This window comes from Poromitra crassiceps, assembly GCF_964638095.1.
Source record: "Poromitra crassiceps genome assembly, chromosome: 6".
NCBI lineage: Eukaryota > Metazoa > Chordata > Actinopteri > Beryciformes > Melamphaidae > Poromitra > Poromitra crassiceps.
The window spans coordinates 39,950,468-39,963,963 of NC_139627.1; the positions used below are offsets into that span (position 1 = coordinate 39,950,468).

The 13,496-nt window shown below is 45.2% G+C and overlaps 1 protein-coding gene across 1 annotated transcript in view; it reads right to left on the minus strand.

Annotated features, from left to right (window-relative positions):
• The window catches only part of fstl1b (follistatin-like 1b), a 26,333-nt gene extending 16,910 nt beyond the window's left edge, over positions 1-9,423 (minus strand). The window contains exons 1-2 of the mRNA XM_083639550.1: positions 9,356-9,423; positions 9,145-9,201 (exon numbers count right to left, since the gene is read on the minus strand). Coding sequence (XP_083495676.1) covers positions 9,145-9,201; positions 9,356-9,358 — 60 coding nt within the window. The 5' untranslated portion in view covers positions 9,359-9,423. The remainder of the gene's footprint in view (positions 1-9,144; positions 9,202-9,355) is intronic.
• Between the last annotated feature and the right edge of the window lie 4,073 nt (positions 9,424-13,496).

Consider the following 13,496-nt stretch of genomic DNA (forward strand, 5'->3'; position numbering starts at 1 on the left):
TCGAGATCGGGCAGGCTCCAATTCAATCAATAATTTATTGACACCAGACACTTGACAATTATTTCGACAAAAAATCGGTTGAGACTAGCCTCGAATCGGGCCACGCCCCCCCGAGGGGAATCGGGCATTAAATCGGGCCTTTTATCCTCTAGTGTGTGGGAGGCATTAGGCACCTCACGATTCGATTCGATTACGATTAAGGGTGCTACGATTCGATTATTAAACGATTATTACGATTATTACGATTAATCACGATTTTCGATGCATCTTTTTCACCAAACAGGATTTTTTTTAAGCAAGGTATATTTGTCAGTATCCATTAATTAAAGTAAACAAACAAATGTACCTCCATTATCTTCAGTTGCGACTGAAGTCCACGCATCACATGTTACAGCCACCCTGCATGCTTTCTTCAGTGATTCCAGTTTCCAGTACTTCGGTTTTGCTCTCGTTTTACAACTGCTTTCCGGGCGAAATACCGTATTTTTTGCAAATAAAGCAAAAAAAAAAAAACACATTTTTTATTTTATTTTTTGCAATTTTTTGCAAATCGATAATCGAACATTGTGAATCGATTTTAATCGTCACGTGAGTCATCGCGATGCATCTAAAAAACGATTAATCGGCACACCCCCTAATGGTTACAAAAGGTCAATCAAAATTCAATTTAACTTTAAACATACATTTAATGCTGCTGGACCAGAAAACCCTTGTGCCATCAAAAATTTAATTTCTACCTAAATAAATATATGACACATAGTTTATTGATGTGCTCACCTATTACAATGGGTATTTCTGTATGTTTTAAAATTTTCTTTTCCTGTGCCAACAGGTTAAGACAGACAATTTAACATAACATTAGTATTAAACATTCATTTAGTATTAAAAATGTTTAAAAATAAATAGACCAGGTCAGGGTACTCAAGTATAACCCATTTTCAATGGTTTTAAATTGAAAAAACGAAATGGGGGAATCAGTTTTTTTGTTTTTGTTTGCTATTAATATACTTATTATTACTAGGGAATAACATACTTATTGTAAAAGTAATGTACGGTATTTAAATAAATAAATAAAGGGTAACTAACTGCCATGTTCATATAAACCTATAAAAATGCTCCACTTCAACACATCACACACCATTTTATTTGGCAACTATTCCCCCAATCATGAGTTGAGCCCAGACGTAGTGACTCATTAGAGAAACGGGTAACACAGCCCTGGCACATGAGGCAGTCGAATTGAACATCGCCATTAAAGCTGCCAACTGTGGCCTGTACGCATCAATCTGCCTCCATCTACAGAAGCTTCTAATATCTCCGCCAAACATGAAACATTATATGACAATGGATCACTAAACATTCTGTTTGTTACCAAGGACAACGCCGTCTCCTCAACATGATGTACTTTCACTGACTCACCACAGAGACACTCGGGCCGACAGATGAACACACAGCAGGGAGACTTCACACTCACTCGCCCCCTCGGAAATGCAACCCTGTGCCTCACAAGCATGTTTCCAATTACAGTGAGAGCAATGAGGAGAGAGAGAGAAAGACACAGAGAGACAGAGAGAGAGAGAGAGAGAGAGAGAGAGAGAGAGAGAGACTGAGGACAATGAGAAAGTAGGGGGGAACATTCCTTAGCTGTGTAGTGCCTCAGCTGGGGTTGGACCGGGTTTGTCTTAAGCCAAACTCTCCTCAGTATGTAGGTCAGAGAGGTGCCCGGCTGCTCTCCCCCTCATCGTCTCTCCTGACTCCCTCTCCCCTCTATGATTGTCCAACGCTGCCCAGCTCCCTGAGACGTCGTGGACTCAGGCCAGGAGGGAGAGAGGGGGGACAGGGAGGGCTCTGACCTAACAAGCATCTGTCTCCTTTTGCCCATAATGACCCCCTCACTTCTCTTCCCAGCAGTGTCGTGTCGGCCCTAACCAGGCCACAGTGGGCAAGAAGAGAAGTGGGGCGCACAGCGAGAAAACCACGCACAGTAACTGTGAACCAGTTTCTCCTCCTTTGAGGGATTTGTGATAGCATATTATGATAGCTCATTCCAAAGCACAGGGGACTAACTTCATAGAGAATGACGATCATTGGCGGCAGATCCTTCAAGTCATTAAAGAAAATGTTTACGTTAGCCTTTAATAATGCGAGTGCCACCATTCTCAAACCTCTAGCACATTTTTTCCTTTCAGAATCTGTATCTTCACACAGATCAGGTTAGTCTCGGTTCTTTCAGAATCTGTGGGCTCTATTCTCCCACAGGCCATCGGCGCTATTACGGGCCTTAACCGCAAAAAAACGTGCCTTGCGCCTGTTTCGGCAAGATAGCAATAGGCTTTAGGCTGCCAAATGCGCTTTAGGCCGAATGGGCGTGGCGCAGTCCCAAAGTGGGCGTGTCGGCGCTAAATACCAGCCTAGTCATATCTTGGGACCTGGCGTACATTTAGCGCTTTGCGCTTTTGAAAAGCAGGCCTATTCTTTGCCTTCACTGCCTCTTCTCTGTCACCCTTCTCTCTCTCTCTCTCTGAGTTCCCAGCATGCATTGTGTTTCTCCATTTCGCTACTAAATAGCTACCAAATGAGCCAAAATAGATATAAAAGGTAGTTCTAAATTAATGTGTAATGGTAACACAGCCTGCCATTGTCAACATTTCAATATTGGACCAAATAAAACCTCGAAATGAAAACACCACCCTATGTGAAACATATATGTCCTCCTGGGGCTATATATACCCCTTGTCGAGTTAACGTGATTTAGAGAAGTAACAGCGGAACGCGCTTCGGAACGCGCTTCTAATGGCATCTGCTATACTGTGTTGTCCCTCCAACAACTTGGCCCTATTTCACATTTAGTTTTACAATAAAAACACATTTATGCAATGACTTGACATAATGTAGGCTATATTTATGTGCATCATCCTTCCTGCAGCAGGCGAGAGAAAATGATATCTTTCTGGACAAACTTTCACCAATCTAATAGGCTATATTTTTCTAGCTGATGCATAGAACATTATTTTCACTTTGATATTGCTATAGTGTAGCGTATTTACATGCTTGCAGTATTTAAACTGCAGTTAGATTGGTTATATGGAATAATAGCCGATATATGGAGACAGACGGGATGAAGGGAGGTGGGGGGGGGGGGGGGGGATCAGAGGCTTGGGTTTCGTCTGGTTTTGCGGGATCAGTGGAATTGGAGCTAAAAAGGCAAGCGTGCCATTCGTTTATTGCACTTATCCAATGAGCATGACAGTGCATAATTTTACGCCTAAAAGGCGTGGTTGTAATGCTTTGGGCTGCATCTAGCGCCAGCACGACGATATCAAGTGCGCCTTTCCACGCCCACTGCTTTGATCTGCGCCTGCCGCTAGGCCTAGAAACTGCGCCGATGCAACGATAGGGCCCTGTATCTTCACACAGATCAGATCAGGTTAGTCTCAGTTCTTCTGTACTTTTCACTCTCTGGAGCTTATAGACGTAAAGCCCCGGCTGAGCAGGCAGTGGGGAGATGTTGGGAGATGAATGATGACAGACTCTGCTGTGCTCTATCAGAAGAGCCTGCTTCATACTCCATGCATTCATATTGCATTGGAGATGATAGCAGAATAGGGGGCATGTGTCCTTGGTTTAATGAGGCCAAAGTGAGGCTGATATGAGTTCTAAAGATATGAGCTCTTTGGAGAAACTCTACGGGTGGTCGGGCTACAACTGGAACACTGTCAGAGGGGAGATTAAACCTGCAGGAACAAAGCAGCCTGGGTAATGACTGTAGTCTGCGTCGATCCGCCTGTTATTTTTCTCCATGTTTTTTCATTCCCCGTGAAAGGAATGCTTCAGCGGGACGGGATGATGTCACTCCGAGCCGAAGCCTCTAATTCTACACTCACAAGCCCCTGTGTTCAACTGCTGAAACTCAATAACCGCAATGCAAATTAGACCCTGCCCTGACAGAGAGAATCAGGAGAGAAAGACTGACAGCAAGCCAGAAACAAACAAGCAAGGAATGAAGGAAAGAATGAGAGAGAATAGGAAACAGACACAGTGAGAGAGAGAGAGAGAGAGAGAGAGAGAGAGAGAGATACAGAGAGAGAGAGAGAGATACAGAGAGAGAGAGAGAGAGAGAGAAGAGAGAGAGAGAGAGAGAGAGAGAGACTAAGAAAGGCAGGAAATAAGTCACGGCCTGGGCAGAGCCACATCTGCTAGCAGTTAAAACGTCATCCAGAGAAAATAAAGTCCTACAAAACACGGCTCCACCCCCATCGTCCTCTCCCCCTGTGGACCCTGCTGTCGCACTGTCCCCTGTCCCCACCAGCTGAAACACATCAGTCCCTAGAGGAGCTGCTGTCCCACCCGGTCTATCTGTCTCCTCCAGTGTCCTCTACATGTTACATGGCTCTTTCGCCATCCATCCATCCATCCAATGACTCTCTTCTAGAAAGCCTTGATGTTGTCATCTCGTTGGACTTAGCAGCAGCTCTAGACCTTTGTCTCTCTCCTTCTTGACCCGATAACCTCGCCTCCTTCTCCTCCAAGCCTTCTCTTTCTCTGTCCACTTTGCCCTGTTTTCTCCCTCCCTCCCTCCCTCCCTCCCTCCCTCCCTCTCTCCCTCCCTCCCTCTCTCCCTCCCCTCCTCTGTTCTGGGCACTAGTCCAGGGCCGGGGAGGGAGTGTGGCCCGCGCCCAGGCCAGGGGAGCGAGGAGATTCCTTGCCCCAGTCTCCGCTCCTGCTTTGGGGCCAGTATTGGGGCTAAAGGCTGGAACATGTTTACGGACCTCCTCTGCCTGCTCAATGTAGCTAGCATGTGCAGCCATCTTGGAGCCTGCAGTCTGTGACCACAGTGTTTATCAGCTCAGACAAAATCAAGTTCCATGGCTATATCGTCACTCTAATTTGACACATTTGCTTCCTCTTTGCTCCATGACTGAATCTTTCGAAACAGAGAGGCTGTTTGTGAGAGATTTCGTTCACCCTGAGAACAAATATGCACCATAAGTGGCTTTTAAACATGAAGTCTGGATCATCTCTGGCTAGCCAGAGCAGGATATTTTCCGGTTTTACCGTTTTAAACATGAGGGGTCTTTGTTTAGAAACAGCTGGAAATGGTCAGTATTCTCTCTGCCAGTGGGCGGGGGGGGGTGCGGGAGCATGCACGTTATTCCCTACAAGGCAAATACGGTAGTTGTCGTGTCGTGTGAGTCTAACCAAACTCCATTCAAAAACATGCCGTTAACTGAGTCCATTCGGACCACGAGGGGTGGCAATGTACCAAAAATGAGCGCTTCCGGCTTTGTTAGGCTACATAAAGCCGCCCAGTCAAAATAGTGGTCGGACCGTCGTCAATCACTGTGGGTGATTGACGACAGATAACAGCTAGCCTACATGATCAGGATCATGAGCTGCCAGAGTTAAACAGCAGCTGCTTTTGCGCTAATCCGGATCCTACACCGGCGACCGAGATGAATATGATACGGACTCGCGGGAGTGCGCGTAGGCCGGTTAATTGTTGTTTAACATGCAGGCCAACCGGCTAGGAGCGGGTTCCACTGCATGTTAAGAAGTGGCTACACTGTGTCGATCATTTTCTCACGACAGTGTGGCAGCATCACTTGTATCCATGTTGATTAACCGCAGCCATTTGGTTCATGCCAGAATAAGGAAGAGTATGTTAGGAAAAAGATCAATATTTTAGATATCATTGACCTGAAATTAGACTAAATGTCTAATTGATGTAAAATGACAGTACATGAGTCGCCTCATCACTCATCAGGAAACCAGGGAACTTGAAATAAGGCTGTTAGTGCCACATCAGGCACTTCAGACATCCAGACTAACATCATGTAGCTCCTGAGATGCCTCTGTGACACACGTGGATCACTTTGAACTGCAAAACTAAAACTTTTTTGTAATTATCATTGTATAATAATGACGCCGGCTGATTCACTGCTTCTGGCTGTGAGTCGAAAAGAAGAAAACAACGCAAAATTATATCTACCCTTCTCCTCACCTTTTTGCCTTCAGACGCCACCTGCTTTTCATAAGAGTTCCTGAGATGAAAACAGTGTGGAGCAATGATGATGCCTACAAAAAGCTTTTTAGAACCCCTACTTTAAAAGACTATTATGTTACATATTCATTAACTCTGAGTCACAAACCCTTTGATACAAGTAGATTAACATGTTTGTTTGTCATTTGTGCACGCGCGCGTGCGTGCGTGTGTGTGTGTGTGTGTGTGTGTGTAAAATAGGTGTATGACGTGTGTGTGTGAGCGCACGCGCATTCGTGTGCGTGTGTTAATGTGTGTACGTGTGTGTGTGTGTGCGTTGTGGCTTTGAGTGCAAACTGCAGAGTGCCGGTAATGATATGAATATGATATGACTCCTTTTAAGGCCAGCCAAGAGTGAAGCGAACACACTATTGGGACATCAAACACAGAGCAGCCCCCCTTCTCTTCCTCTCTACCCCCTCAGTCCACAACACCACACAGCCAAGTCTTACCTCAACCCCCCCCCCCCCCCCCCCCACACACACACACACACACACACACTTCTAATTGCATGACTCTGGCTTCATCACCCATCTGCAGCTTTACATCACTTTATCTGCTCCCCCTCCCTCCCTCCCTCCCCACCCCTCCCGGTCCCTGTGCAGGGTCCATGACTGGATGGTGGATACAGACAGAGGACACAGCGTCCCTCATGCTCATGCTCACTCCACCTGGGTGGATATTTTTAGCCCACCTTTGAATGAGACAGAACAGGCATCAACACAGGGTGGTGCTGCTCTATCAGTGTGTGTGTCAGCCCCACTGCTACACATCCAGGCATCAACACAGTGTGGTGCTGCTCGCTGCCCCACTGCTACAGGGGGCTCGGGAAGGAGGCAGCCCCCCCTGTTGGGAATGTCACCTGCTACCTGCACATTGTGACTTTCACACAATGCGCATATCTCGCCCGCCTTTGCATATCAAGCTCACACAGTTGAAGTTAAACATCAACATCTTATATATTCTTCACCAGATGCATATCTCTCTCAGCCTCCACAGAGTGTTTTTCCTGCATCTCTCGACCCCACTATCTCCCAGCCGGCAGTCGCTTATCTCCAAAACACTGCAATTTCTCGCCTCAGGAAGCACGCAGGCATTCTCCTTCATCATAAATCACAAGCCAGTGTCCACAATTGAATAAGCTACGCTCATGCCAGAAAACAAACAAAAAATATAAAACATGCACGCACCCACACGCACAACTTCAATTCAAACACAGCCAGACCACCATTTTCATACATCTCTCCAGCTATTCCATGCATATATTTGCCAGTGTATTATTCTCCCATCACCTCGGCATAACCCACACGTCTGCTCATCAGATCCATTCCTGCTCCGACGCGCTGACCTCCTGAACAGCACACGTGGTATGTATGCCAGTTCAGGGCCTTCCCACGGCCAGACAACAGGCCATACATTATCAGGGTAATTACCTTTGGAGAATAGATGCCTCTCATTGACCTCATGGCGTACACTCAACAGACTCCGCTGTGTTTTCACCAACACATACCTCACAGCTGAGAGGTCACGGATCCAATAAAAATGCACACAATGAGACATTTTCCAGCAGAAAAGGGCGGGACTTAGGTCGGGAGAAGGGAGGAGTCATTTGATGAGAGACACTAATGTGCCATCTGACTGAAGCCATCAAGATAGTGCGGCCGGCAGACAGTCGTTTTATCTTGTCTTTCACATTTCTCGCAAGGGTTTGAAAAATTGATGCCCTGACTGAAGCTATATAGTCTGAAGAGCTAAATCTAGGGCCTTGGTCCCCTGTTTATTCCCTCAGTTGCTCCCTGAACTGTTGTGCAGGTCATCACAGGAGTCGACACAAAACCAGGTGTTCACCAGCTGCCTCCGGTGAGCTAAGGCCCTTAAAAGCCACCAGCTGGTGTGTGCGAGGGGGCCTGTCCATGCATGTGTTTCCATTCCTTAGCTGGACAACAACGCACACAATGGCCCTTTATAACTGTCACCATGGTCATCATTCTACAAAGTCAGTCCTGAAACGTTATTTTGCTGGTGTCACGAGGTGGTCATCCCCCTGCGCTATCAGCTAGCTAATCTAACATCACATTTAGCCCTGCTATGTTTACACAGCGGTTACACTACTTAGCACCACAGTGTGTGAGAGTGTTCTCACAACCCTTGAGTGCATTCACCCCCCCCCCCCTCGTATACAGACAAACACACACACTTGGACTGACCACCCAAACACTGCCCTTGTATGCTATTAAAGCAGCTGCCGTTTGGTGGAGGCCTTTATTCCAAAGCATCTGACAGTACCACCGTGAGAGCATTCATGTGGAGGGAATCGAACCCCCGGCATGCTAATTATGCTAATCTATACCCAGTGCGTTATAGGCTACTACACAAACAATCCCCTCCCTCCCCTGTCTTTGGCTTTCACAGCTGTCTGTCACTCCTGTGTGTCCGCTTACTGCAGCCTTCCCTGGCTGTTAACTCCACTTTTATGAAGAGGTGTGTGTGTGTGTGTGTGTGTGTGTGTGTGTGTGTGTGTGTGTGTGTGTGTGTGTGTGTGTGTGTGTGTGTGTGTGTGTGTGTGTGCGTGCGTGCGTGCGTGCGTGCGTGTGTGTGTGTGTGGTCTAGCAGAATGCACATTGTGAATGAATGTTTGTTCCATTTCAAAGAGAACAAAACAGCCCACGAGTACCACATTGTGCCTTATAGTGAGTGATTTGGTACATTAAGGAATGATAATGATGCGCCCATTAAAACAAACGGTCCCCAGAGAGGCAGTTTAATTGAACTAATTGTTAATTGTCTCCACAATAAAACCTGGGATAATGTCATAATTGTTTGAAGATAAAGACCATATTGGCTCAACATAACCTTGAAAAACAGTGGAAAACAGAACAGAACAGCAGTAGACAGACTCCGACTTCTCCAGATGTGTTATAGTCTAGCTTTTGAAACAAAGCTGCCGTTGCATTCCTCCACCAGACTCAGTTCCGTACGGAGCGATCACCACTCGACCATGGAGTGTTTCATACGGACATAAACATTCATTACGCGTTTTAAAGGCTTTGAACAATGAGTTTGAAGGCGGAATAATACATAAAGCTTTTGTGAAGCAAACTTACCTGCGCGTTACAGAGCGCTAGGGCCAGCACCAGGAGCACGGCGACACTTGGGAACATCTGGGCACAGGAAAAGGAGAGCAAGTCAGGGTTAGCGGCGCGCGAAGAACAACATGATAGAAGTTCAAAACATGACCGAGGGATTCCTTATACGGCTAAGAAAAGCGTGTGGGACCTCTTGTTTTATCTGAGAAGAGATTAGAATGACCGTTACCATGTTGGGAAGAGCTGGCTGCTTCAGGTCCGGGATTTCAGGAAATCTGAGGCGCGCTGAGGAATTTGTGCTCGTCAGTTTCTCCCCCCAGCCCATCCCACCCCTCCTCTCCCTTCCTTACTGACGTGGCCAATGAAAACGTCTGGACCATATGGTCTGGATCCCCCCCCCCCCACCCGGGCATCCCTTTATATCCTGGAAAAATGCTAGCCTCCACCACTGCTAACACTTCATCCACTCTTTCATTTAGCCCTATTAGCTATCATAGATGTGGGCTGTGGGCATTATCTCCCCTAAATTAAACAAGGGCAAATTCGGCCCCTACAGAATACACCACAATGTGATTTATCTTTGCTTCACTTGCTTCACTTCACTCTTGATTACTGTGACAGTTTGATCATATCTTCTTCTTGTTCTTCTGATCATTGTCATTGTCAGTTAATTTCAGCCTTGTGGTGTTAAATCATTTCAGCAAAGAAAATATAAAAATTAGAAAATAGCACATAGCCTACATTGTCGATCAATCGGTTAACATATAGTTTGATTGATAAAATTCTTTGGCGATTAATCGATTGTCGATTAATCATTAACAGCCGTACCTTTAACAAATATGGCACCTTTGCTTCTCTATAAGGATCTCAAAGCAGTGGTGGCCTAAAGGTTAGAAGCAAGCTTGCGGCCAGAAGGTTGTTGGTTAAGTCAAGTCAAATGTCAAAATGTGTTAAAATTCTGTGTAAACACATAGCCTAACCGCCTTTCTCACCTCCATCTACTGGAGAGGTGTGAGAGGAAGTGCTGGGCATTTAGACTTCCACATAACGAAACTAACAGCGTGGGCTGTTTACTCCCATAACAAACGTTAAACACAGTTGGCTCGCTCACGGCCATTTAGCTTTGACATCCAACCAGACCATCCAACAAAGCTATCTAATCCATTGTTTCCCAAAGACTGGATCAGGACCCACAGATGGGTCGCATGCAGGAGATTTTATTTGGGTCACCAAATAAATTTGCAGTTTCTTCCAGTCTTCCATTTAAAATGTGTAGGCTACATTGTTTTACTGATGAGAAATAAAAACAATTACATTGCGCGTTAACTCCAACTAAATGCATATCAAGTAGCCTATTGAACATGTGTATTATGTTTTCAATATGCCTAACACATGCATAAAGCAAAGTTGTGATTTAACAAACGTAGGCTATATCTTCGAAATGGCTGGTGCCCTGGATCTTTTAGTAGGGCCCACTGCCTATTATTTTTTATGGACAAGTACCCCATCTCATCTCCAATGAGCGTTCTTTTTCCTCTTTCTACATTTTATCATTTTTTTTAAAGTGGGTCCCCAGAAAAAAGAAAAGAAGCTCCCTGTCTGTGCATGCAATGTTTCCCATATACATTGGTACAAGATCTTTGTTGTCCACCACAACAAAGATCTTAACAGGGGGTCAGCTGAGTTCAGGAGGAGCTTGCGAGGTTTCCAGGCCTTGTTGGTGAGGCTGATGGCAGTTGGGAAGAAGCTGTTCTTGTGGCGAGTGGCTCTGGTCTTGGCAGACCTCAGTCTCTTGCCGTGGGGGAGTGACTTGAAGAGTTTGTGGCCAGGGTGGGAGCAGGGCCGTAACCAGAGTTCCGAAATAGGGGAGGTCCAGCAAGGGGAGGCGGACTCGGTGGCGCCCGCAAGGGCGCCGCCGAAAAAAAATTTAGGGTTTTTTTTCCCCTTTTTTAGCCATATTTAGAGTAATATATCATTTTAAATCAACATTAGGATTATACTGTTGTGATGTCATTATTCAGTATATTTTCTTTCATGTCACCACCTGCTCAGCTCTCCTGTCAACATAATTGTAACTAACAAACACAAACTGTTTTAGCCAAATTCATATCAAAATGACACCTACAAACACAGGTACACAACCCAAGCCGTACACAACACACAAAGTCATCATCGATAATAAAAAAAACATACAGAGGGACATTTATTTATTCCTGATAGGAACGATTGAAAAATAAAATAAAATATATTATGTTGTTTTTAACTTTACACCACCTCTTTTTGTTACTTATTGGGTCATGAAACTGAAACCATGCATATAGCCACCTGCATACCTGACTTCGGGAGCTTGGCAATTGGCATCATGCATGATTATCCAGTAGCATCCCAACGTGTCACACAGGTAACATTACTTATGAGACAGACTAGACACTTACTTTCTTGGTTGTTGCTAAAAAATCTGTCAGTGTCACTCACTGTCTGTCGTTCACTCACTCACTGTCTCGCAGCTCGCTCACCTTCAATTATCTCGCCAGGCAGACAGACAGTCATCACTCACCACCATGCTGCTGCTCTCTCGGAATCAAGTTACCGCGGACGCGGCGTCAGATGACTTCCTGCCTGACCTGACTTTCGTTTCAAAATAAAAGCGATCCCGTGTTTTTCATGCTTTTCCATGCAGATTGTTTTATAATTTTTTTTTTTTTTTTTTTTTTTTTTCTGAAATATTAGGGGAGGTCCGGACCTCCCCGTCCTCATAGCTAGTTACGGCCATGGGTGGGAGGGGTCGGCCATGAACTTACGAGATCTCCACCGGTGTGTTTGTGCTGCAGCTGAGCCTGAGAGTAATATATAGTGACTATAGGAAGGGCAATCTTCACTGCCTCCCTCAGACACTGAACACCACTGCACACTGAATTCTGAATAGAAATGAGAGGATGAATGTATTTCTCCCACTGGAAGGCATCAATTATGAATGTATTCCCTCTGAGGGAATCTACCTGTTTAAATAGATGCTGTGACTGTCCCTCAAGGCTCTTTGTTTGTGTGTGTGTGTGCGTGTGTGTGTGTGTGTGTGTGTGTGTGTGTGTGTGTGTGTGTGTGTGTGTGTGTGTGTGTGTGTGTGTGTGTGCGTGTGTGTGTGTGCGCACTAGCTTGTGACTGCTTACAGTCACAAGCTAGTGACTGGGAACTGTGAGAGCAGGTCACGTGGGGGCTGGGTTTACCTAGGCCAGGGGTGGGCAACTATTTTTCATGGGGGGCCACATGAGAAACCCAGATTGTTGCCGGGGGCCGAACAAATATTGTCATGCCGTAACCCATGGATGGACAACTTTGATGATGGAGAAGGCCACAAAAAAAAATCCTCGCTACCAGATTTTGCTGAGGGCTGAACGGCGCCAGCGTGAAAAATTTGGGGCATTTGAAGCCAGGTTTAGAGGAATAACTAATTTTAAATTAACAATTGTGATGTCATTATTCAGTCTTAACCACCAATATTTGATCCTTTTCCTCACTCACTCCTATGTCACCACCTGCTCTCCCTGCAGGGCTTGAAATTAACTTTTTTCACCACCTGCTAATATGGCTGCTAGATTTTAAAGTTACCAGCCAATTAGAATTTCCACTAGCCGAAATGTTTTTCTTGAAATAAACCAGAATATGAGTGGGTTAATTTAAGCATAAGTATCAGTGAGTGTCCCGGGATTCTCAAAGCCTGTGTTGAGGGTCACACAAGAACAAAAATGCACTCTTGAAGCTAAATAAATCCAAAACCAACAAGTTAATTATTTAAATTTCTACAATGTAGAACAGTCATTTCTTACACATGAGATTACTTTTAGCCTTTTAGTCATAAATATTATTGAAAGATATTCCATATTCCAGACTGAAATGCTATAACAGGAGAGTATTGCCCAGAATGACATGAACATTTGGACACTTATTCAGCAGGTATATTGCATGTTGCGTTCAAGTGCACTGTAAAAAATTTTTTTTTTTTTTTTTTGCAATTCCATCGCGGGCCACACAGGGGGCGCCCGCGGGCCGTATGTTGCCCATGTATGACCTAGGGCTAGGCTATGTGCGCACACGTGTGTGTGTGTGCGTGCATGTGTGTGTGTGTGTGTGTGCGTGTGTGCGTGACTAAGAGTGATTCTCATTCTGCCTGCATTACTATTCCACCAAAGTACAGTACAAAGACAACCCAAATGCACACGATAACAAGCATCATCAAACAATATAGCTGTTTTAATTTGTTTTACTTGTGGTTAATGGCCTCATGCATATTAGCAATTGTCTTGATAATTTATTTTATAATTTGCTATATTCTGCCCCCCCCCCTCATCCCCCCCCTCACATTTTTCCAACAT